This window comes from Suncus etruscus, chromosome 1, assembly GCF_024139225.1.
Source record: "Suncus etruscus isolate mSunEtr1 chromosome 1, mSunEtr1.pri.cur, whole genome shotgun sequence".
NCBI classification, from domain to species: Eukaryota; Metazoa; Chordata; class Mammalia; order Eulipotyphla; family Soricidae; genus Suncus; species Suncus etruscus.
This window is the reverse complement of record NC_064848.1, coordinates 91,609,994-91,637,346: the sequence shown is the minus strand read 5'-3', so window position 1 is coordinate 91,637,346 and position 27,353 is coordinate 91,609,994. Positions and strand designations below refer to the sequence as shown.

Below are 27,353 nucleotides of genomic sequence, written 5' to 3'. Positions count from 1 at the left end.
TGCTGTACTATATTGCTCTGGACCCAGAGATAAAATCTTTGAAAGCAAATCACAACAAAAATAAAAACGTGAAATTAAAAAATTTATATGTTCCATTTCTCGGAAATAGTATACGTTTTTCTCCTCAGGAGAGAAGACACTGTAAGGTACATTCTTAATACTTGCTCTTCTAGAAAACAATAATGATATGCCCAAACAAAACTTTTTTTTTCTACATTTGGTGGTGTTCAGGATATGGGATGGTGGGATCAAAACAGGGTTGGCCATGTGCATGCCCTACCCACTGTGCTATCACTCCAGCCCCTACCTAAGATTTCTTGTCTCAAAAAAAAAAAAAAAGAAAAAGAAAAGAAAAAGAAAAATAGGCTCCTTTAAAATATAAATCAACCATACATTAACAATATTTATTTTCACCATGAAATAGAGGTTTTTCCAATTCTACTGCCCAGATTTCTAAAGTAGGCATTTTATTCTATTTTAGAAAGTATACAGTTTACTGAACAATACTTCAGCTTGAAGATACACATTCAAGATCTGTATTTGCTTTTTTCCAGAAACTATGATTGCACCGTGACCATAATTTCAACAGAAATGTACAAAGTTCTTCCAAATGAATTTTTTCAATCTACCGAACAGACTTCAGGCCCACAATCAGATGTTACTTTCAGCAACCTTTATCTCTAGAAAACACATCAAAATCACTCAAACATCAAATTACTGATTTGGTAGAATAATTTATTTTTCCCACTGCAAGTCTTGAGTGGCTTTTTTTGAGGTATGTGTTTTGAGCTATGAAGGGCAGCAAGCCTGGAGGATTCTCTCTCAATGGTAACATTTTATGGCTGGACAGTCTCTGCAGGCACCAGATTCCCTGTAGTATCCAATTGCATACATTTACATGTACATGCAGACACTGGGCACTCGGCATGATCCCTAAAAGTAAGCCAAATAATAATTAAAAATTTAAATCTCACACACACTTGATCATTTATCTTTGTACCAATCTTTATAATTCAGATAAAAGTTTACCAAAAATTTAAATCTCACACACACTTGATCATTTATCTTTGTACCAATCTTTATAATTCAGATAAAAGTTTACCAAAATAGTTAAAACAACAATAACAACTTATTCAAACCAAGACAAAAAGCCAAACTAAATCCAGGGAATAAGGAATTGAAAAATATATACCTTTACTTTCTAAATAAATAACAACAAATAACAAAAAATGGTTTAGAGCTGCAAAGGTCCACTTTCACATGGATTTTTTTTCTATCCTTCAGTTTTGTTTTCAAGAATACAACCAGAAGTGGCTATGAAGACCCAAATATATAAAGGGCAGATTATGAGAGATTTGAATATACAGGGATTATGACACACATGAGAACAAAAGGAAGTGTTGGCCCTGAAACCAATTTCCTCCAGATACTAAGAGACAGATGTAACTACATTCAGGAGAAAATAAAGTTTTTTTTTTTTTTTTTAATTTACAAGGGTTGGCATCTCAGCCTTGCATTGTTTAAATGCCAACTATGTATAACAGGCTAGTCAGTAGAAAACAAAACAAAAAACATCTTAAATAATGTCATTTACCCCTTCCTTACACCTATATTCATTGCAGCTCTATTTACCATAGCAAGACTCTGGAAACAACCAAGATGCCCTTCAACAGACGAATGGCTAAAGAAACTGTGGTACATATACACAATGGAATATTATGCAGCTGTCAGGAGAGATGAAGTCATGAAATTTTCCTATACATGGATGTACACGGAATCTATTATGCTGAGTGAAATAAGTCAGAGAGAGAGAGAAAAACGCAGAATGGTCTCACTCATCTATGGGTTTTAAGAAAAATGAAAGACACCCTTGTAATAATAATTTTCAGACACAAAAGAGAAAAGAGCTGGAAGTTCCAGCTCACCTCAGGAAGCTCACCACAAAGAGTGATGAGTTTAGTTAGAGAAATAACTACATTTTGAACTGTCCTAATATTGAGAATGTATGAGGGAAATGTAGAGCCTGTTTAGGGTACAGGCGGGGGTTGGGTGGGGAGGAGGGAGATTTGGGACTTGGGTGATGGGAATGTTGCACTGGTGATGGGTGGTGTTCCTTTTATGACTAAAACCCAAACACAATCATGTATGTAATCAAGGTGTTTAAATAAAAAAAAAAAAATAAAAATCTAGTTCCCTGGTAAAAAAAATAAATAAATAAATAATGTCATTTAACAAATATCTAACTAATCCAGAGCATTAACTATTTCTTATACAAGTAATAATTTAAGTAATTTACTATTTCTTATATAAGTAGTGTAAATAATAAATTAACAATTTAACTAATCTAATATATTTACAATTCCTTACATAAGTAAGGAATCACTTTGTAACTGAAGACTGCACAAGCTATGTAATGACAGAAATGCTGACATTTTTGGTAATCTCAAGTGGCAGAAAAAGATTAATGTTTTGCCTAAAATAAATGAACTATTTAAAAGGCCATTACTCTCTCTTCTCTAACTCTAAGCAAATTAAGAAGGAATGTAATGATTACCTGAACCAACTAAGCATATGTCCAGCATGCCCACCATGCCTGCAATTGTGACACCACGTAAACCAGTTGTTAAATTGAGCCAATTTTTTGTCCTTGCTCAAGTCTACTTTTTCATCTGATTTGGATCCTCCTATGGGTTAAGGAAAATAATCTTCATTAGCTGTATCATAATATTTTAATTAATCTCTTGAAAGAAATTTCTGTCAAAACACAAATCACATATATTATTGAAATAGTCACTTTAATGCTCAGAATTATTTTAGATGAAATATTTACTAAAAATAGATTTCCTAATCCCTCCTCAATCAATGTTTTTGGACTATTCCCAGCTTGTTGTTCAAGGTCACTTCGCCATAGTGCCTGGGTGCATGCACTAACTGCCATGCACTGCAAAAACACTAGTCAGCTGTTTCAGCTATCTCCCTGTCCTCTCCATTTTTAAATAGTCTATTAAAAAGAAAAGAATATCAAATCCACTAAGAATCAATTTGAGATAATCAACAGTTTAATATCTAACAATCTAAGAAAAAGATAACCAGGTTTATTTTATTGTGTGAGTTCTACCTAACACTAAAGGAATAGGGAATTTGTCTTTATTTTTTTTAAGGGGAGGGTGGTATGCTGGCAAAGGTAACTAAAAAGACATGTTCTAGGGCTCTTTCTGGCTATGATGTTAGTCCTGGCAGTGTTCAAGAGACCATGCAGCACCAAGAATTGAATACACGACTCCATATGCAATGTGTATACTCCATTAAGAACATGTCATTTTTATCAATAGAACACTTTCAAAGAAAAACTAATAGTGAAAATTTAGCAATGTACTTAATATTGCAATTGTAATTGTTCCTAAAACCAGACAAAGATATGATTTGAGTAATTACAGGCAAATCTTCCCCAAACAAACAAAAATCTTAAGCTTCGTACTTGACATGATGTATCTGAATATTCCCATGAATATTCCCATTTGCACTTCCCCGCCCAGGGATCTCTGACCACATATCCAGGAGTATGCCTTGAATACAGCAGGGTGTGTTTCCTCTTGGTTTCATCCATACCAAGAATGATCATAGGTAACAGGGCAAAAGACAAACAAAGGTTAATTTCGTGCTTGCCTTGCATAAGTCTTAACTATGGATCCATAACACATGTCATATGGTCACTGAGCACCACCAGAAGTGAGCACTGAGCAAAATGGGAATAAACCCTAAGCATTTTTTAAATAAAGAATCTTAAAATATTAATACAATATGACTTAGAAATTCTACTACTAGGTAGAGAAACTTTTATGCATACTAAAAGGGACTATATAGGCCCAGAACAATAGCATAGTAGGTAGGGCAGTGGCCTTGCATGCAGCTGACAGGTTCGATCCTCAGCATCTCATATGGTCCCCAAGCCAGGAGTAACCCCTGAGCGCCACTGGTTGTTTCTGTAGCCCAAAAATACAAAAAAAAAAAAAAAAAAGTCCAAAAAACTTAAAAAGAAACATGGTGATAAAGTCCATGGCAGCAGTATTTATATAGTGTAATTTTGAAACAATTAAGTGTCCATCAGTAGAAAAAATATACTATTGTGAGTTGAGGATGTGATATTACAAAAGTAATGGCAAGTGAATAAACTATAGCTAAGATCAACATAAGTTAAATAAGCCTCAATGTTGAAAAAAGGAAAGACAAGGACAATCATTCAACTTTATAGAATTTAAAACAGACAAAACTAATTAAAAAAAATTGAGTAATTTGAGATTGTAGCTATCTATGTGAAGAAAAGAAGTAGGACTGGGTAGAAGTATTAGAAGTAATTAAAAAAGCACTGGTTTAGGGCCCGGAGAGATAGCAGCGTTTGCAGCCGATCCAGGACCTAAGGTGGTTGGTTCAAATCCCGGTGTCCCATGTGGTTCCCCGTGCCTGCCAGGAGCTATTTCTGAGCAGACAGCCAGGAGTAGCCCCTGAGCACCGCCGGGTGTGGCCCAAAAACCAAAAACCAAAAACCAAAAAAAAAAAAAAAGCACTGGTTTAGATAATGTTATCTTTTCTTGGGGGCCACACCCTGTAATGCTCAAGGGTTACTCCTGGCTATGCACTCAGAAATCGCTCCTGGCTGGGGGCCATATGGGACAGGGGTGGGTGGGGGATAAAACCAAGGTCCTTCCTGGATCAGCTGCATGCAAGGCAAAAGCCCTACTGCTGTGCTATCCTGGAGCCCTAGATCATATTATCTTTTTTTTGGGGGGAGGGGGGTTTTGGGCCACACCTGTTGACGCTCAGGGGTTACTCCTGGCTATGTGCTCAGAAGTCGCTCCTGGCTTGGGGGACCATAGGGGATGCAGGGGGATCGAACTGCGGTCCGTCCTAGGCTAGCACTGGCAAGGTAGGCACCTTACCTCTAGCGCCACAGCGCTGGCCCCAGATCATATTATCTTAATCAGGGCAGGGATTCACTAATTTGAACTGTCATTGTGTACAACATTGTAAATCCGTATTCATAGTTTACAAAAAACTGAAGATTTTAATGTTTTTCTATATAAACATTTATATACACATACACCTTTTTTTCTTTTTCTGGTTTTTTGGGTCACACCCATTGGCGCTCAGGGTTACTCCTGGCAATGCACTCAGAAATCATTCTTGGCAGACATGGGGGACCATATGGGATGCCGCAATTCGAACCACCTCTATCCTGGATCAGCTGCTTACAATGCAAATTCCCTATCCTCTGCTATCTCTCCGGCCCCTACATGTACCTTTTTATACACAGCTTCATAGAATTATGTTAAAAATACTCATTCTAAAAAAAAAAATACTCATTCTATTATTTGATCAGATTTTTCATTCTTTTTCTTAGATGACCAAAGTTTTGGGGTAACTGGCTGTTCTCAGAAAATGACTATTGGCAGTACACAAAAGGATTATATAAGGTGGTATGGCTAGAACTGGAGCAGGCCCTCATAGGTGAGGATCTGACCTCCTGTACTATCTCCTCTCCCCATTTCCCCCCTAAATCAATAAATTTAAATATTTCTGTGGAGCTAGGAAATTAATACTGCCTTCATGCAGTTAACCCTGAATAGAATAATTTCAGTTCAGAAAAGTGTATTAGATGGTGCAATACAATAAATCTGATAGAGCACTTTCCCTACATGAGTTTGACCTGGGTTTAATCCACAGCACCACACATGGTCCCATGGGACCCACCAGGGATGATCCCTTAGTACAGAGCAAGAGGAAAGCTTTGGACATTGCCACATGTGGAGAAGAAAGGGATGTAAGAAAGGGGTGTATAGTACAGAATTTTGCCATACCAGGACAGCTAGAGACAGGTGTTCCCATATTAATGAGGCAAAGTGCACATCGAGGAAGGGGTTTTCGACAGCCAGGACAACTGGTGACTTTAGATTTTGTTGGTGAGCCACTGACACCATACTGACTAAAACCTCTGCCCTGATGAGGCACAGTTGAACAGCTATAGGAGATAGATTTGCCACAGAAATTGCAACTCACAAATACCTATAAAACAATGAAAGGAGAAATAAATATAAACCATAATGAATGGCATAATGGAATAATAAAAACATTCAATGTTATCTTAAAGACTATATAATTTTTATTTTTATTTCATATTATAATAAAATCCGTTTTTTAAGTATCTTCAAGTAATTTTCATTTAATAAATATTGCTACTACTTGGCAGTTACAATGAATATTATCTCTGTGCTACTTTTTTTTCTGTGCTACTTTTGATTAATGTATTCTTCCTATTACCAATGATATGCATAGAAAAACTTGTAAACATTTTAAAATTAACACATATCTGAGAATCCATACTGAGGTATTAGTCTCCTAGTTGATTTAAACAAATATTATGACATATTTCCTTATATAAAAGGAGTTAAGGGGATGTGGTTCAGTAAATAGAGATGTTACATTCAATCCCCAATATCATACACAAAAACTATGTGTGTGGCATTAAAGTTCCTCTCATGATAAACCGTTAAAACTTAAGGATAAAAACAAATAGAAGCTATTCATTGTACTTTCTCAGGATCCACACTTGGTGGTGCTCAAGGCCCACTTGTGACTCAAAGCTCAGGATCATTCCAGGTGATGCGTGAGAGATCAGGTGGGGTGCCAAAGATTACAGCCAGATCAACCATATGCAAAGCAAGCACCCTGCCCACCTGTACTATTTCTCCAATTTGGTTATTTTTGGGGAGTAAGGGGACACATTCAACAGTGCTCAGGTGTTACTCCTGGCTCTGCACTCAGGAATCACTCCTGGTGGGTTGGGCTGACCTTATGGATGGCAGGGATCAAACCTGGGTCAACCATGTATAAGCAAGCACTCCATTCACTGTAGTGTATCTCTAGCCCCAACACCTGTTCATTTTATTTTTATATTAAACACCTATGCTCTTAAAAAACTCACGACATAGATAAGTAACAAGTATCTCTACTTATTACAATAAGTAACAAGTAACTCGGTTTATTCAACTATAAGTATGGATTATATTTAAATATTAGTAATCAACTGTCTAAAGTAAGAAAACAGCACCATCCAGTGCTCACAATAACAATGTATCCAGTAATTAATGTTGGTAGATACAGTGAGCTCATATCATGTGCTTCTTGTAATAATTGATCTCACGTGCTTTTAGCTTATGGTGAGATAAAAAAACTATTCCATGTGTAATTAAGACATAGAAATATATTAAAGAAAAAACCCTATCTAATTACATTGAAATAGTGCAGAAACATGTACTTCATAAATGGAATTTAAAGACTAATCACAAGATTATAAAATACTATTCAAATATTAAAAGGGCTCGAATATAGTGCAAACCAACCACAAATAGCTCTAGGATTGACTTAGGGTTGCCCAGGGTTCTCTAAGTCTGCTATAGTGTTCTCTGTCTCAAACTAAAGCTCAAACCATTGAGAGGATTGTAAGAAAGCAGATCCAAAATACAAGCATGGATAAAGTGTAGTCTGGGATAAGATACTGATATACACTCCATATAAGAGAATGAACTAATAAAAATTTAAGTTGAGTTCTAGACCCATCCTATATAATATACTATAAACACTTTGCTTTTGGCTGGACTAGTAAGTGTATGTTACAATTTTATTCTCTCTATTACAATATACTTACCTGTGCTAATGGCTTAGAACTAGGATCCAACTTACTCCTATGAATATCAAATTCAGCACGTTTGTGCCAAAACCTCCAGGCATCTAATAAATTTCGGTAATTCTCAATCCAGTACTGAACCCTTTCATCTTTAAGAACATCTAAAGGAGAGCCCTAGAAAGAAAATATGAATTATTTTAATTTCAAATTTTGCTGGTTAAACAAGAAGACTCAAAGTAATGTGAATATAAATCTCAGAAATGGATTTTCTTTTAGCCAAAAGCTAGTTCCAAATGAAGATAAAGATAACATGATTTGTGGAAGCTTAATTAATTTAAGTTGGTCTCTACTAATGACATAACTATGTACAACATGCAATTATTAAAGTAGGTCAGCAAGTCTTATTCTATTATTTCTTAGTAAGTTTAAACCACAGGACCTAAAAGCCTATCCCCACAACAAATTAAAAACAAAAATTAATGAAAATTTAATCTTAATTAAATATAATGGAAACAATTCAGTTTTATATCTTCTAGCTAGGGGCTCCTGCCCTTTTCATAGAACCTTAGAACTTGAATCAGTTTGCTCGGCCTCATATTTCTATCCTTCTACAAATGGCGAAAAGGAAAATAAAAAGTGGATGGGACCCAGATTTAAATACCCAAGCCAAAGTCAACGACAATAGAATCAAGAGACCCAAACTATAACAGGCTAAACACAAAATAGACAATTTATACTAGTAGACTAGGGGGCTAAGAATGGCGATATGGAATGCATGCTGGGATCTATGGTGGAAGGAGTTCAACACTGGTTGTGGAAATGACCCTAATTCACTGTCACTATATGCCTGAAATACAACTGTGAAAGACTTGTAATTTATAATGGTCTCAATAAAAAAAAAGAAAAAAAGAAAACCAGTATTCTTACACAAGCAAGTACAAACTTAGTTATGACAAGTTTTTATAATAGATCTCCCCATATTATGCCACTTCAGTTTAAAATATTAGTATAGTGTTCTAGTAGCTCTGCGACTATAAAATACTATCTTTAATACTACTGTAAACTATGATAGCTTAATAAGAAAATAAAAACAATTGGAGAAATTGAAAAGCTATTCCTTTGCTTTATTTGAAATATACATAAATTCGGGAATAATATATCCCTATGAAAAAGGAAAACCTAGATAACCAAATGAAACAGTTAGAGCAAACTTTCTCTGTAGATCAAGTGAATAGGTTAAAACCTTCAAAGCATATCCATTAGAAGGGGGGAAAAAATACAGAGATGGTAGTTAAGCATTTCAGCCCCCATTAACTATTGCCACATAATACTAACCTGTAACATGCAATAACTTGCTGTTTGAACATCTCCAGTTCTATCGACGTAACTCTCCATTAAATCTACTCCATCCTTAGTAAGGCCTGTAAGTAGTATTCCTTCCAAATTTCCAGCCTCTTTCATTTCATTGGTCAACTTTTCAATGTATCTATTTAACTGAAAGATTGAATAATTTTTTTAAATATCAGTTCCACTATATATTCTGTACTTCAAAAATTCTGTATTTTAAACTATTTTATTAATTTTCTAAGAAAAAAATTTAAAACATAAATTATAGATGGTTGCAAATTTCCAATTTAAAGAGAACTATGCTCTTTTTTTACAAAGTTCCCGTGATTATAGTATGATGCAATACAAACACAGAATCTAAAGGGAAATTCAAGGTTACCAAAATACTCTTCTCTTATAAAGTCTCTCTCCTAATTTCAGGTTACCCAACTCTCATTAAGTGTTTTTAATTTCCTCTGGCACTTTCTCATTATTATAGTACTTAGCACTTTATTAATTATTTATATGCATTTCTCACTATACATATAGCATATGTATAACCATATATGCATAGGCATATATATAAAATGCATAATAATATAAGTATTCTCACTATACAGTATATGCATATCAGAAACTATGGATATTCTTTTACAACATACCTAAGAGATATGTTTAAATATCTAATGACCAGCTTCACTCCTACAAATAGAAATAAACTAAAATATTAAGTAATGATATTAAATCAAAATATTTGGACTAAGCATTGGCTTATATTAATACAAAATTTTGGAAGTACAATTTCACACTTTTGAATACACTCATAAACACTCACAACCAAAGTTCCAATCTTTATATCAAAATGAACCCTTCCATTTTTTCTTCTTATTCCCTCTCTCCCTTTTCCTCTGGCAACCACAGTATTTTCAGTCTACATTATTTTTGTTGTATTTTGCTAGTTCCTTCATAGTTTCTATTCCACCTATGAAAGGAACCATGTGGTAAGATGTCAATTTAAGTTCTATCTACATTGTCATATAAGGCATGTAAAACTAGCATTCTTAAATAAGCATCTACTAATTGCGAAAATAAAGTAGTTTCAAATAAGTCTCTTCAAAATGTGCCACCTCTGCATGTGTATTACTTTGAGCTAATAAATAAAATAAATAAATAAAAGCCTGGCAAACTCACAAAAAACTTTTATCACCCTCTTAACAATTCAGCAAAATAAAGATTGGGGTAATAAACAGAATAGAGGGATATTATAACTCTTTCTGTCTAAAAAAATTACCTAAACAGAGCAAAGATCTAATTCAGAACATCTGTTCTTTGTCATATTTATTCTTCTTCTTTATGTGAGGTAGCCTATTTTTTCCTTGGAACTCAGGTCCCTATTCCATTCCGAAACATCTTATGTTGGTCATTATTCCTTGGAACCAATTAATCAATGTGAGCTTCCCAAAGTATAAAAACAAATGTGTTTTTTTTTTCACCTACAAATCTGACAGTAATAAATTACTTTGAGAACACCCAAGAAGCTTAAAGAAAAATTTCCTTTGCTTTCTACACAAACATGTTTACAACTTGATTTTACTAAATACCACTTTAAACATATAGAAGAATTTGTAATTCCACAAATATTCATCGATTAGTTTATTAATTCATAGAACATTTAATCACTTTGAATAATTAAATTAGTTCTTACTTGACTATCACTAAGGAATTTACAAGCAAATGCCACTCTATCACGTACTGCAACTTTATTTTCATACTGAAAAAGAGATAAAAGGGGTTACTTGTAAATGTTATAACTTTCTTTTTTTTCTTTTTTTGATTTTAACATTTTATTTGAGGTAGCAGTATATACAACACTAAATGATGGTTCACAAGTACAACATTCTAACATCATACTCTCCACCTGTGTTCTGTTTCCCTCCATTATATCTCAATGTCCCCCATCCCCACAGGCCACTACTGTGTTATATTTAGTTCTATAGACCTGTTCTCATGTTTACTGAGTATATAATCTCCAGGTCCATACAAATAGCAGCAATGTTATAACTTTCACATTTTCTACAGACCGCGTTTTATATACCAAATAATTTTATTTTCAAATGCATTAGTAAGCTGTGTATATAATGATAAAACCATTGACTACCTCTTTTCTTTTTTTTCAGTGTTGTAAACTTGTGCCTTCCAAGAACCTTATTTCTGTGTTTTTTTTTTAAATTCTAGTTTCTTGTTTCTTTCCATCAAATAAGTAAAATATGATTAATTCACCTCCATTCTTCACCATTTTCTATCACTTTCTAAAAGTTACTTTATTTAATCAAGATGCAATATTTAAAATTATCTGCTTAACCCCCACCCCCACAAAGTAAAACTCTTAGGTATTATTTTGAAGTGGTTAAAAAGGGCAAAATATATAAACTAATAGATAAAATACTAACATATAGTATTATATGTTATAATTGATATATCAATCATATAATAATATAATACTAACATTTATAAAAATGTACATACATATTTCAATACATTTCTAGATTAACGTTCAAATTATTAAAGAAATGCTACAATAGTAAACTAATAATAATGTCATAATACTAAAAATAAATTTCAAGCTAGAAAGTTATACTTTTTTTGCCTTAACATGTGAAGAAATTTTTTTGCAATCTAAGTGGTAAAGCTCAAAGAGAAAGAATAGCAACCAAAAAATAATTAAAAGTAAAAGAGTTTACTACCAGTCATGTGATCTCATAATTTAATTTCCAAACTGGATTTGATTTTGCTAGGTAACGGTGAGGATACTGAACTTGACTTCATGCCTGCAAGATGGGCACTTTCGTTACTGAGCTTTTTTTTTCCTGAGCTTTTTTTTATTTGTTTGTAATAGTTCTTAAAATCAAAGGATAAAATCCTATCCCTTCCATGTCTGTAAGCTATAACAACAATAAAACGTTTTTAAAAAGAAAGTTTGGGAGGCTAATCACAGCGGAGAGCTACTTAAAACTAAATACTTCAAATATTGTAAATAGGGAGCAGGTAGGGTGCTGGCATTCCATTTGGTCTCCTGCCAGGGATAATTCCTAAATGTGGAGAAAGGAATAACGCCAGAGCATCTCTAGTGTGGCCCAACAACAAAAAAACAAAACTAATTAACTCCTATTTTAAGAGTAGAGTCTTGGAGCCAGATCAATAGTAGATAGGGCACATAGCTGACATGGGTTCAACCCCTGGCATACCATTTGGTCTCTCAAGCCTGGCAAGAGTGATCTCTGAGCACAGAGCAAGGAGTAGGCCTTGAGCACCACTGGGTTAAGGCCCAAAATATAAAAATAAGAGTAGAATCTTGTGAAACATAAACTGGCTTACCAAAACTCCATCATAAGATCCTGCTTCACTTGTCAAGAATGCAAACATGACACAGAGATATGGGTTGTTTAACTGTAATCGTAGAGTGCTGCACATTTCCCTCCAAAGGGAATTCTTTTCATCTGTATAACCTGACAAAGCCATTGCTACCACATTGAGATTCAGGTCACCTGCATATTAAAAACAGCCAGTTAATCAAAGTGGCCAAGAGTGTATTTCCAAGACTGAAGCAATAGCACAGCGAGCTGGGCATTTGCCTTGCATGCAGCTGACCCGCATTTGAGCCCCGTCTGTCTGGAGTAATTTTTGAGCATAGAGCCAGGAGTAACCCTTAGTTACTGCCAGGTGTGGTCCAAAACAAAACAAAACAAACACAAAAGAGTATATTTCCCATCTACAGGCTCTTACATCGTAAATAAATAGATCAGAATGGTGACTTTTATACCCTGAAAATAAGTCCACAAGAAAACATTTTGATTCAGACTAGAAAGCAAGAGTGACAAGCAAGTTTTCATTCACAAAACTTTTGCCCATATTAAAAACACTGTGTAGAACTAACACATATTTGAACCTTCAAGTTCATATTCCAGGCAGGTTTTTAAATGAAACACTTTGAGGTTCAACAAACCCCAGCACTACAAAGTCCACCAAGCACTGCCAGCAGTGCCTCCCCATAATGCTAAATTGTTTTAGTTTTTTGTTTTATGTTTTCTTTTACATACATATCAAGGCACTTTAAAAAGAGACGGTGGGGTAATATATTTTAGATATATACTTGACTAATTTTTAATTACTTAAAATTCGTTAAATTTTAGAAAATTAATCCTTTCTTTAAAACTGTCCAAAACTGCCAGGATCTATGTCCTACCTTTTTCAGAAGATGCCCCTTCATTCAGGATCTGGATTGCTCGTCGGATATCCAAGTTGAATAGTGCAACAGCAGCAGCTCTTTCCCATTCCCCTTCTTGTACAAGGGAATTCAAAAATGGCCCCACATCTACATCTGTTCCTTTCTTTATCCACCCACAAAGCTGTAAAGCTAAGATTCTCTCTTCATTTAAATTCTGAATATCAGTTTGCTTATCAAGCCCACTCCAATTATGTCTGCTGCTTTCCACCATTCCTGGAAAGAAAAACATTTTTTATATTAGTTGATTATTTATTACTTTACAAAATATAGTTGGAAGAAGTTTACAAGGAATTTCTGTAAGATTTAATGTTCAACTTTTCAGCTATAACTATGTTGCATAAGTACAAAATATGCCACATTAAAACTTGTGTTGCTTAGTAGTTTGTTATTGTAATAAAAGTGAACACTTGATGGACTAAACTAACTGACTAAATTTCTGTAACTAATCTAAATAAGGTATCACTATCCAATTTGCTATTATTCCCTCTACATCTCTTAGCACTAACCTAAGCTCCCATAGAGGCCTTCTGCTTTTCCAATTAGAACATAAGCTCAAAAAGTGCTAGAACTTTGTTTTATTCCTATGGTATATTCAATGCTTGAGCCAGTAGATAGTTGTTCTTCCCATTCCATTTCTCAGCCTCTTTCCATGCTGCATGTATGGTTATATACATGAAAAGTTGAGATCCGGGCCCAGAGAGATAGCATAGCGGAGTTTGCCTTGCAAGCAGCCGATCCAGGACCAAAGGTGGTTGGTTCAAATCCCGGTGTCCCATATGGTCCCCCGTGCCTGCCAGGAGCTATTTCTGAGCAGACAGCCAGGAGTAACCCCTGAGCACTGCCAGGTGTGACCCAAAAATCAAAAAAAAAAAAAAAAAAGAAAGAAAGAAAAGTTGAGATCCCAAATATCAAAGACTCTGATAGTCTATAAAGACAGTGAGAACTATCTCAGTCATTTTCTTTGCTTCTTTGGAAATTATATTCTTATTCCTTTTTCAATGGCACTCTAGATATCCTTGAGTGAGTGAGTATAAATTTTAAGGTACTTGCTTTGTATGTAATTTACCTGCTTTAATCCTAGAATGGTTCTGTAGCACCCTGAGAGGAAGAACTCAAGCACAGAGTCAGGAGTAGGTCTTAGTACTACAGATCTGGCCTTAAGTTCCCACTCCACAAACTTAAATAAGTAAGTATGAATGAATAAGTATTTCTTGCATTACATTATGATCAAAATTGCTGATTCCAATTGCAAAATAATTTCCCTTAGAATGTGTGGTCCATATAAAACAAAATAAATACAAAACTCAAAGGGTCTATTAATTACAACTCAACATCTGAAATGCTTTTTGTTTTTTGTTTTTTGAGTCACACCCGGCTGTGCTCAGGGGTTACTCCTGGCTCTATGCTCAGAAATTGCTCCTGGCAGGTTCAGGGGACCATATGGGATGCTGGGATTCGAACCACTGTCCTTCTGCACGCAAGGCAAAAGCCCTACCCTCCATGCTAGCTCTCTGGCCCCAATATCTGAAAAGTTATAAATAGTTTACCATCAAATGGAGCCAAAGTGATTATACTGTGAGTACAGTTTCTGCCTTCTACAGCCAAAAAAAGTTGGGTCACTGACACCATACCTAGTCCCAAGTCCCACCAGGAGTGATTTCAGAGGAGAGCTAGGAGTAAGCCCTAAGCATAGCTAGGTGTAACCCTCCACCCCAAATAAAAAGCACAAATAAGTTTCACCATCAATATTACCATTATATAGTTACTTATCTTGTCACTTTAACAAAAAGACTTCCAAAATAATTTGGCAGTAAGAATACTGAATATTTTAAACCTTGTACCAGTAATTATAGTAACTCTATTATTTTAAAAATAATTAGACATTAATAACTTTTTTTTAAATAGCTCCTCAATGGGCACCAGTATTTTAACTTTGCTTTCTCTTATTTTGAAACAAATGTATTATGATCAGTTATGTCAACTAAGTGATGCATTTTCTTTAAATAAAAAAAAAATTTATTTTTTAAATTAAAGACTGCTATTCTACAGGTGATATCTGTGGCTGACTTCAACCAACATTATATAGCACAAGTGAAAACACTTGTTGGTATAATTAAGGTTGTTACTCAACTGACTGAGTTAATCAAAGGGAAATTATCCAATGTAGGTCTGACTAAGAAAAACTGGAGAGCAATTATCCTACTGGTCTGAAAATAAAGTTTCCATGAGTAGGATGAGCTTTGAGGTGACTATGTTGCAACAAAGAATGAGCTAAAAGTGACCTTTAATAGTCAGCAAGGCTATCTAAGATCTACAACTCAATGAACCTATTTTGTCAACTACCACATGAGCTGGAAAGGACACTCTAAGCTTCAGAAAAGAACAAAGTCTGACCAATATATTCATTTTAGTTTTGTGAAATTCTAAGTATAGGACTGAGTTAAGCTAAATTCAAAGTCCCGATCCATGACAATGAAACAAAATTTCAGAAAAAAGTGACATACTATCTGATGTTGTCTTTAGTCATATTCTGTGTGAGAGAAAAATTAAAAAGATAAACAAAAGCAAAAAATATTAAAAAATAAGTCATATAAATAAATAGTAACTAATTCTAAACAGCAGTGAGTATAAAATCATACATCATACATGTATATTTAGGCTCACTAATAAGGGCAGGCTCATATATAAAAATAAAACAGCATATAATTTATTTTATTAATAAAAATAGTAGTTTTAAATCAAACTAATTAATTTTATTATGTATATGTAATATTATGTAATAAAGTTGCCTTTCTGGTGGAGATATGAGAACACCATTAAAATGAAACAGATCAGGTAAGTAGTATACTGCATCTTTCCTCAATGTAGGAAATCTTTGTAAGAAAAATTATAATAATATAATCATTAAATTGAAATGCTTAACTTACTTCCATTAAATAATAGCATTTATCCCTTATTTTCCATTACTTATGAGTATATACTTATGGTTATAAATTATCCTATTTAAAAAGCAATTAGGGGCCAAAGAGATAGTACAGCAAATAAGGTATTTGCCTTGCACACACTGCAATGACTTAGATTTCCTGCATTCCATATGGTCCCTTCTGAGTATTGCCAGGAGTGATTCTTAGGTACAAAATCAGGAGTAACCCCCAAGAACACTGCTGGATGTGGGCCCCAATCCAAAAATAATTTTTTTTAAAAAGCAAGCTAAACTTATTTCCCCTATTCCTTAATTGGTGGTTCTAACATTTTCAGAGAAACATCTGATCACTATCAAAACCTAGATAGAATCCAAATTCAATTCCATTAAATAACAGGTTAAAAATGTCGTGAAAAATAAGTTTGCCTCATCTGTAATATAATTTTATTCTTAAAGTATCAACTATAATCCTACTTTTGTTCATATTCACTCATTAAAAGCTATCTCAGGTAAGGCCCCTTTAGGTAAGTTCATGCCCCATACCATATTTAGAATTCTTTAAAAATCAAAATGAAAGTGGCAGTAAAATAAAAAGAAGAGCTCCTTCAATGTGCAAACTTTTCATTTTATTTTATTTTTTTGGGGGGCCACACCCGGCGGTGCTCATGGTTACTCCTGGTTATCTGCTCAGAAATAGCTCCTGGCAGGCACGGGGGGCCATATGGGATGCTGGGATTCAAACCAACCACCTTAGGTCCTGGATCGGCTGCTTGCAAGGCAAATGCCGCTGTGCTTTCTCTCCGGCCCCTTTTTATTTCATTTTTAAAAGCTAAATAACTGTGGTAAAATATAAATAACAAGTATCCTATGATTCTGAAGAATGCACATAGTCATTATCCTTCAAAAATGATTTGTATAATTAAAAAGTACACTTTTTAACAATTCAATACCTACCGAAACAAGAAAAAATATTTATACAATCTATTCTGAGATGATAAGGTGAAGTGTCAAGATAACAACAATTGGGGCCGGGTAGGTGGCGCTGGAGGTAAGGTGTCTGCCTTGCAAGCGCTAGCCAAGGAAGGAACGCGGTTCGATCCCCCGGCGTCCCATATGGTCCCCCCAAGCCAGGGGCGATTTCTGAGCGCTTAGCCAGGAGTAATCCCTGAGCGTCACAGGGTGTGGCCCAAAAACCAAAAAAAAAAAAAAAAGATAACAACAATTATAAATAAACATACTGCAAAAATTAAAATAGAATTTTCTTACCCAAGGATGATTTCACAATTGATTTAATTCCTGCATAGACCAATGTTCCTTTGTTGCCTGGTGATTTTTGATCCATATCCTCAGTATATTGCTTCATAAGTATTTAAATGCATAGGAAATAAAAGTCATGAAGTATAATAAATTATTTCAAAGCTAAATTTATTATGATTGAATCCAATAACAGGTAACATTGCAACTAAAGGTAGTTTTACTAATTGTGGCAAGAGACTTTTCTTCCTCCTACACAACCTGCAAAAGCAGTATTTCAAGTTTAACAATTTTATGTTGTAGTAAGCTTAAGTATTATATAACTTGGACTTTCCTATAAAACATTCAGCTACTTGCAAGACTGACTTTTCAACAAACTTAAGCATTATTTCTATTTCATTTGCCTCACAAAATATACAAAGCAAAGGATATAGTGCAGAGTATACCAGAGTGACTTGAGCTGTGGATCTTCATTTCCAGCTAAAATATGGTTTCTCCAGACTTGTTCTGTATCTAGCCCATACCTTGATAAAGCTCTAAGGCGCATCTTTGTTGCTATATCTTTATCTAAAGAACTGTCATTTTCTTCTTCTGCACATTCATACAAATGACGACCACAAGCCCACATTAGAGATGTAATTGGACTCCAAGCAAGAGATATCCTTTCAAAAACAGTGAAATCAGACATTGTTCGGTTAGGAGTTACTACTATCATTCGATTTTGACTTGTCGGGTGCCAAGCAAAGGAAGCAATATAATTGTCACAAGGTTGCACACTTCTTTCAATTATTGTAGGTTCAGTTTCATCGCCAAGGGGAGTAGGTGTGTGCTGCATATCATATAATCTAATGATATTACTATCCCTTGTTAAAGTAGCAAGCAGTCCAGTCCTAGTTGGACACCAGGCTACTTTTGTTAAAGGCTTTGGTTGCTCAGTCAAAGTCAAAACCGGTTTCTCAAATTTTCTAAGATCCCATATTGCAACCTGACCTTCATAGAAGGAAGCAACACGATCATGGAAGTACGGGTCTACTGTCACCCCTTGAACAGCTTTTGTATTGACAAACATCTTTTGGCTTGTATTCCGAAGATCAAATATGGCTAGGTTACGGTGCATACCAGCAAGGAGAAGCTTCTGGTCTCGTGGAAGCCAACAAAGAGAGAGACAAGCATCATTTTGTCCTAATTCATAAAGTGGTTTTGTTACTAATAATGTTGTTTCAGCTTCACCTACTGAAAGTCTCACTTTCTCCATAGGAACTATATCAGGGGTATATTTGCTGCAGATATCCCAAATAAGCACTGAAAAATCAGCTCTATGTTTGTCAAGACCAGCAGCAAGCCAGTTATTATCTAATGGATTCCATGCAAGAGTATTGCATTGTCGTGCATGTTTTGGAACAAATTCTTTTCCTATTAAGTCTTTGAACTTTGAATTATGATCTTGACCAAGACTTGTAAGTACAACTCGACCATTTGCTTGTCCAACTGCTAAGAGACATTCAGGATCATAATTGAGATACCAGGCAACACATTTCATATAAGGTGTATCTGAATTTATAGACAGTAACGTAGCCGCAGAGTCTTCAGATAAACGTAAAGATCCAGCTTTGAGTTCTGAATTCACAGTAGATTCCACATGATAAAGGCTCAGTTCTGAGTCACAAACAACAAATCTATCAACCTGGTGTGGTGCCCACAATATGTCAGGTTTGGTACCACTCATGTTTATGGATATACTTGAAAAGTCCAATCAGATCCATTCACTGAAAATCTAAAAACAAACAAAAATGTTAAAATGTCAGTAAGAATACATATAGAATAAACTATTAATCAGGACGTTATAAGGGCACTGTTTTTCAATATATCCATGTCTTCTAATTGCCAAGAATTCAACAATATTCATTAGGAACAAAGGAAAAAGAAGTTCCTCCAGTAAGATGACCTGGTAGAAATCTGAGAACTTGCTTGCTTTGTTTTATATGATCAATTAACCTAACTGCACTTCTAGTTCGCTTTAATTTAACCTGAGAGTTAAAATATAAAATAATATCAGTGTACTGGAGCGGTGGCACAAACAGTAGGGTGTTTGCCTTGCACACGCTAACCTGGGAAACCATGGTTCGATCCCCCAGCATCCCCTATGGTCCCCCCCAAGCCAGGAGCGATTTCTGAGTGTATAGCCAGGAGTAACTCCTGAGTGTCACCTGGTGTGCCTTCCCCCCAATAATATCAGTGTGGTAAGCAAATAAATATCCCTTGGAAGGGGATATAACTTGAAAGAATTGAGTCATGATCCCAAGCAATAATTTATATAAGTATTATCCAATAGAAGTTTCCACAATGACAAAAATGTTCTAGATTCAAAATGAATGAAGATACTTAAAACTTTTATGCCTGAGGTTATTGGTAGTGGGAAATGAATACTGGTGAAGGATTGGGTGCTGGACTGTATGATCAACTATCAACAACTTTGTGACTCTGTATCTCACGGAGTTTAATAAAAATAAAATCTTCTATAGAAATGGTACCTGTATAACCATGTTGTCAGTGCTGTTGAGTGAATTTATGGTTCGTTCATTCTTGGCCCCTGTACCAGATACAGAGCCTGGCAAAGACTCTTAGTGCAAAGTAAATAAAATCAAGTCAATCATGTATGCTTTGGGACCAGAGGACAGAATAGCAGGGAGGATTCTTGCCTTGTACACTGCCAACTTTGGTTTGATCTCCAGCATCTATACAGTCCCCTTAGTAATCCCCCTAGGACTGATCCCCAAGTGCAGAGACAGAAGTAAATCCTGAGTACCACCATATGTGGATCCACTCCCCATAAACTGTTTGCTTCACTTTTTGATGTTTGTTTAATTAACTTTTTCGTTCAAGTTTAATTAGAAAATATCATTCTAGAATTTCATAGAAGCATAAAATTTAGATGGCAGGGGGGGAAAAAATCTAAGAATTCTTCCACTGACTTTATAAACTTTCTTTAGCAGTTCTAAATTCTAAGATCAATTATTTCAATTATATTCTTACTAGCATCCTCAATTTATTCATTTTCTTTCCAGTCAATTTACCTTTTATCCCGATCAATTAAACTATTGTCTTCTTTCATTTAAGACTCATAATTCTGCAAACTGATTCTCATGAATTAAAGTCTACAAAGTCAGGTTCTATAGTGCTGGATCAGCAATTATTTTATTTATCTTCTCACTTCAATTCTTATAAAACTCATCTTTATATATTACTGTAGTTTTCTTAAAGCCCAATCTTAACCAGATTATGCAATCCCTACTTAAAACCGTATAATGGCTTTTGATTGCTCTTAGTAATCTTCCAATTTTTTAAATGTAACTTTAAAAATCCGAAAATTCTTCCACCTTTTACTGCTCAAACACCATGGCACATCATTCCCGTCCTTACAAATTAAAATCCTAGCTATGGGGCCGGAGACACAGCACAGCGGTAAGGTGTTTGCCTTAGAGGCAGAAGGACGGTGGTTTGAATCCTGGCATCCCATATGGTCTCCCGAGCCCACCAGGAGCGATTTCTGAGCGTAGAGCCAGGAGTAACCCCTGAGCACTGTTGGGTGTGACCCCCCCCCCAAAAAAATAAATCCTAGCTACATCTCACTTTTTAATTCCGAGAATACACCATTAATCCCATCATGTCTTTACAAAGTGTTTCAAGCATTCATCCTCTTAGCCAGTTTGACAACTGTTCAACCTGTACATCATTATCGTTATCCATTACCCACTTTAGATAAGGTCACTTAAATATAAAATTTGGGAGGAGGTAGGGCGGGAAAGATTTCTAGTATTCAGGAAATTCAGGAACCCACTTACAATACTCTATCACCCAAGTCACTAGTTCAGTGTAAGGACCTTAGGGCAGTGCTTCTCAATTATTTTCTGTCATGCCCCCCTAGAAAGAAGAAAACATTTATTGCTCTTACACCCCGCGACTGTAAATAGTATCTTTATTTAAAAAAAACTTGAACCTGCCAAACAAAAATATATAAAATAATTTGAGCTGACTTTTTAATCAGAGGTGATGTCTGGATTAATGGCTACAATGAGCAATTTTGCAATGCATAGCTTTTTGAAGCAGGGTTTGAAGCAGGACACAGCAACTCATAGCTCCAGATATACAGATATACAGAAACATAAGCATGGGGTTTATCTTGTTCTGACAGTATTTGCCAGGTCCTTTTATGAACTCCCCTTTATGGAGTCTCGCGCCACCCCCCTCGGGGGCACACCCCACTATTTTAGAAGCACTGCCTTAGGGTGATATGTTGCTTGAGCATTATGGCACTAAGAATACCCAGGCAACCTGGTTGTTCTGGAGTCCTCAGAGTCCACACCTGGTAGTGAGCAGGTGCCTCCAGGGCTGTAACCAGACCATATATGTTGCCAGAAACTGAACACAAGTAGAACACATGAACCCTAACTGATGACCTATTTCCTAATCCCTTTATAACTCTTATCGAATAGTATTCCTTCCCTTTAAATAGAGGGCTGTAGCCCCTACTAAATCTTAGTTACAAAAAAACAGGTAAAGTATTTTTGCTTTTATTTATACCCCTAGTTCCTAGAACAGAGCTGAGAACTTAGTAGAAAGTTAATATTTGGAATATTAATAGAGGAATATAATTAGGAATTAATATAATTAATTCTATTAATAGAATAGAGGAATGCGTTAAATTCTTCCTTTTGCAATTCTCATGAGTTTTGTCAATCTCGTGTTTCCAAACCCACGACCCTTCCTAAAAAAGCCAAGATTAAAAGTCCCCAAAATGGAAAAGAGCCCAGGAAGATGGACAGACAATACAGTTGGTAGGGTACTTGCCTTGCATGCAGCAGACTAGGGTTCATTGCCTGGCACCTCATCCTCCTGGTCCCCTGAGCCCCTTAGGAGTAATCCCTGAGCACTGTTTAGTGTGGGCCCGAACAAAAAAGGTTGAAAGCTTGAAGGAGCTACATCAAATAGAGGGATCATTTAAAAAATTTTAATTTACCTTTACATTTGTGGTCTCCATCAAAAAGAGGTCAGAGCAGAAAGTTTTAGAAGCCCTGCTCTAATTACTACAATCTTTCATTTATTCTGTAAATAGACAGATGCTTGGCATCTGCGAGGTTCTAGACTCAGTGGTCCTCAAACTAAGGCCCGCAGACCACATATTGTATTCGTTCCCGTTTTGTTTCTTCACTTCAAAATAAGATATATGCAGTGTGCATATGAATTTGTTCATAGTTTTTGTTTTTTACTATAGTCTGGCCCTCCAACGGTCTGAGGGACAGTGAACTGGCCCCCTGTTTAAAAAGTCTGAGGATTACTATATCTTCCAAAAAAATACAGGGAACACAATACAGAATGAAAAACGTTAAGGGACCTGTTTGCTATGTTTTGAACTTTATACTCCGCAAATTTATATGCTTCAAGTTCCTACCGCTCCACATGCCTGGAATGGAGATAGGGCATTTTTTAGAAGATAAATGAAATCATAAAGATGGAGCCCTCATCTGAACTAGTCACTTATTAAAAAAAGAGAGATAATAGGACTCTTTACCCATTATTCAGGGAACAGAAGGTGACAGATGTTTACAAACCAGAAGGTAGCAGCTGTCTGCAAATACTCAAGAGTACCCTGATTTCAATTTCTGGTACCCTGCTAGTACTGGTGGTACCGATTGCTGTTACCCTGATTTCAACAATTAATCTACATAACTGTGAAAAGAGATTTATATTATGTACGATAGTAGTTTTAAGCTGCCAGTTCACAGACCTGTGTTGTTCTACAAACATAGAAAGTCTGAAAAAACACTGGAGTATGGTCCCTACTGTATGTCATTTTATTATTGCAGCATAAGCTAATATGCTAGTTTAATAGAGAATCTACATTACTGTGATAAAATAATATACAAACTCAAAAAACAAAGAGGTTGGGGCCGGTGAGGTGGCGCTGGAGGTGTCTGTCTGCCTTGAAAGCGCTAGCCAAGGAAGGACCGTGGTTCGATCCCCCGGCGTCCCATATGGTCCCCCAAGCCAGGGGTGATTTCTGAGCGCTTAGCCAGGAGTAACCCCTGAGCATCAAATGGGTGTGGCCCAAAAAACAAAACACAAACAAAGAACAAAGAGGTAAAGAAAAAAATCACATACAATATAATAGCTAAGACATAAAGAAAAGATACTGCCAAGTAGGTATTCATGCTCATGACCTCAGAGAATCTATTTCTGCTTTGAAGATATCTTAAAATCTAGACCATCTTCCTACTTCATTAAAGACTAATATAAGTACACCTTTTAATCTAGATTTCAAACCTATATTTATAATCTTTATTTACAACATGACCTATGGTTAAAAAAAATTGTGCCACATGAAAAATCTATATTAAAGTAATGAGGGACCAGAGTGAAAGCACAATAGTAGGGTATTTGCCTTGCATGCGGCCCATCAGAGCCGAACTGGGATTTTGATCCCCATCATCTCATATGGTCCTCCAAGCCCGCCAGGAGCAATTTCTGAGTCCAGAGCCAGGTGTAACCCCTGAGCACCACTGGGTATGGCTCAAAATACAAAAAAAAAAAAAAAAAAAAGAAAAAGATAAGTAATCAGTATAATTTAAAAAACTATTTTATTCACATCATTATCAATAAAAATCATCACATTTCTTCAAATGCTAGGCATTTAAAATACATTAATATCCACAAAAATTTAATTCCACTAGGTCACAAAATTATAGGCATTAAGAGGTTAGCAAAACCCTTTCATTTTACATAAGAATAAAGTGAAAGGGCCAGAGAGATAGCTTGGATGTAGGGCATTTGCCTTGCATGCAGGAGGTTGGTTTGAATCCCAGCATCCCATATGGTCGGTCCCTAGAGCCTGCCAGGAGCAATTTCTGAGCGTAGAGCCAGGAGTAACACCTGAGCGCTGCGTCAGGTGTGACCCAAAAACCAACAAATTAAAAGAAAAGAGAATAAAGTGAAGACCAGATGATTTGGTTCTTGTCAAACATTTCCAAACTGAATCAAGATTACTGCATAGAGAAAGGATCAACAATATAATTTGGAAAGGTGAGTAAATAGAAAACAAAATGTATTATTTAAAATGTATTAAAAATTTCAAGACATTGATAGTACATTTAACTCAAGCCCAAGGACTTGTGAACAACTTGTATGAATCAACAAGTTGCATGGCATAAAATTTAACCCTAATAGAAATGTAACTATATTCATCATATTAAGAAATATACTGGTGCCAGAGTGATAGCACAGTGGTAAGGCATTGCCTTGCAGGCAGCTGACCCAGGACAGACCTCGGTTAGATTCCCTGAGTCCTATATGGTCCCCCAAGGCAGGAGCGATTTCTGAGACCATAGCCAGGAAAACTCAAGTGTCATTGGGTGTGGCCCCAAAACAAAACAAACAAACAAAAAAACAAAAGAAATGTACTAAGAAATATATAAATATAAGGTTATTCCTTACATAAACCCGTAAGTTCACAGCAGCATTATTCACAATGGTCAAAACATGGAATTAATCCAAATGTCCAAATACAGATAAACAGACAAAGCAATTTACTTAATAGACCATTCCTCTACTTTAAAATATAAAATGAGGGGCCGGAGTTATAGACAGTGGTAGGGCATTTACCTTACATATGACTGACCTGGGACAATGGGTATCTCCCATATCCCATATGATCCACAGAGCCTGCTAGGCGGGATTCTGAGTGCAGAGCCAGGAGTAATCCCTGAGCGCTGAGAGTTGGGTATGACCAAGCCCCCCTCCCAAATAAAATAAAAAATAAATCAGTAATAGCATGGCTGAAACATGAAGTGACTATAAGAGAAATAATTGAGGAAGTGAAAGACAATTACTAACTGGTTCAATTCAAGTGACATGTGAATAACAAAAGGAAACAATCTAACAGAAAACAACAAAAATAACAGATTCTGGATCCAAGAGAAATTGAGGTAAGAATGTGTGGGAGAGGAATAAATTGGCTAGTGATCACACTAAAGTTAGGGGTGGGTGTCATTTAAAAGATGAGCCATGTGATCTTGCAACTTCACAGAATCCCCCCTCCTCAGTGTTTTTAACTAAGAGTACATCAAAATTTACATCCTTAAAAAGTTTTTTGGGGTCCGGAGAGATAGCATGGAGGTAAAGCGTTTGCCTTTCATGCAGGAGGTCATCGGTTCGAATCCCGGCGTCCCATATGGTCCCCCGTGCCTGCCAGGAGCAATTTCTGAGCCTGGAGCCAGGAATAACCCCTGAGCACTGCCGGGTGTGACCCAAAAACCACAAAAAAAAAAAAAAAAAAAAAGTTTTTTGTTTGTTGTTGAGTCATACCTGGCGATGCTCAAGGCTTACTTTGGGTTCTGTGTTCAGGATGATTTCTGGCATTGCTGAGGGATCTACAGCTGAGGGAAATACAGTTGGGGATTAAACCAGTCCATCCCTAAAAATGTATTTCCACCCAACACAGAAAGATGCTGATTCATATATATGCATCACTAGATACAGTGTAGAGTAAAAAAAATAAAAAACTGGCTAGACTTGAAAGGTCCCTAAATTCCTTAAGATAAAGTTGGAAATAAAACCCATCTCCTCTCACAGAACTGAAACATTCATGAGTTCTTCACATCCTGTTTAGAAGTTAGCATGACTTCAAATCACAACTATTCCATCCACAAACGCCACCCCCAAACAATGAAAGTAAATGTTTTCTAATGCTAAAGGACTGAAAAACTGGAAGTCAAAAGGATGGAATAAGTACCAATTAAGTTTACATTGAGATCCTCGCCTTGAAGTTGAACAAGTGCTCATTTCCCATAAAAGGTTTCTGCCTTGACTCTGGCCCCAAATATAACAACAGAACTGTCCCAAAAGAGCTATAGGGTGCCAATATATTTAAAGTTAAGAGCCACATTACAGAACAAAGGAAAAGAACAAAAAAGAAGAAACAAAACAATGACAAACATTTTTAGGACACTTTATTTATAGCCCAATGTGGGAAGAAAAAAAAAAAAACACTTCCAAGAGGCATCAATGTGCAATTTAAGATAAGTGAGCATCTCGATTTGGGGGGAAAGCCTAGAAAATCCAATTGGACTTTTACCCCTATTCCCACTCTTGGGCTGAAAAAAAGATAAGTGGATTTTCTTTTTTAGTGGTGGTCTTCCACTTTCAGTGCCTCGACAAAGCACAGTAGCAGCTTCAAAAGAAACTTCCATCCTCCTCCAGCACCGTCTTCCAGGAGAGAGACCGAATGGTTGCACATTTACCATCCAAGAAACGCATCGCTATAGATAGACACCGCTGCAAAGAGCAGTCGGGGCTGCATTAGGCAAGAGCCAAAGCCAGTCCCGGGCGCTGTTTCCCTCTGCTTCCCTTTTCCTTCAGTCCCCTCGTAGCACTCCTCATCCCAGGGGCAGGACTCGGTCACACTCACTCTGCACACCGGGGTGCGCCGCCCCGTTCCAGGGGAGGGCAGAGGAGGGGGTCGGACCGGGTTCTGCACAGACCCGCCGGGCCCGGAGCAAATCGGCGAGTCCCCGGGGCCGCCCCCGAACGAGCGCCGAGGCCCGAGCAGCCGCGCGGTGAACGAGCCTCCCCGCCCCGCACCCCGCGCCCGGAGCCCCGCAGGCCCGCCTCTCCGCGAGGCTCCGGCCGTCCCCGGCGTCCCGAACCCGCGCCGGCGCCGCCCGGTCACGAGTGGAGACGCCGCCCCGGCCTCACTCACCGACCTCGAGTGGCAGCGTGCAAGCCGCACGGGCGCTTCCGGGCTCGGCGGGCGCCGGGACGCGGGCAAGATGGCGGCCGCGTGGTGCGAGCCAAGGAGCGCGGGGCCACGGCGCGGACTCACTCCACAACCC

The 27,353-nt window shown here is 36.7% G+C and overlaps 1 protein-coding gene across 1 annotated transcript; it reads right to left on the bottom strand.

Moving 5' to 3' along the window:
* Positions 1-433: 433 nt before the first annotated feature.
* On the bottom strand, positions 434-27,353 carry MIOS (meiosis regulator for oocyte development). Its single transcript, XM_049768893.1, has 11 exons — positions 27,225-27,353; positions 17,902-19,243; positions 17,482-17,580; positions 13,251-13,505; positions 12,383-12,552; positions 10,713-10,778; positions 9,017-9,175; positions 7,703-7,855; positions 5,856-6,060; positions 2,555-2,684; positions 434-933 (listed from the first exon to the last, which is right to left on the bottom strand). Exons 2-11 carry the CDS (start codon positions 19,193-19,195, stop codon positions 837-839), a joined length of 2,628 nt encoding a protein of 875 aa, XP_049624850.1. The 5' UTR covers positions 19,196-19,243; positions 27,225-27,353; the 3' UTR covers positions 434-836.

What these genes read in the sequence shown, in the direction of transcription:
- MIOS (XM_049768893.1), bottom strand. Translation starts at nt 19,195, where the DNA reads ATGAGTGGTACCAAACCTGACATATTGTGGGCACCACACCAGGTTGAT. An exon ending in ACTCTGGTATACTCTGCACT is followed by an intron (nt 17,581 to 17,901) that starts ATATCCTTTGCT and finishes GCATTTAAATAC; the next exon opens with TTATGAAGCAATATACTGAG. An exon ending in AATTCCTTAGTGATAGTCAA is followed by an intron (nt 9,176 to 10,712) that starts GTAAGAACTAAT and finishes TCAATCTTTCAG; the next exon opens with TTAAATAGATACATTGAAAA.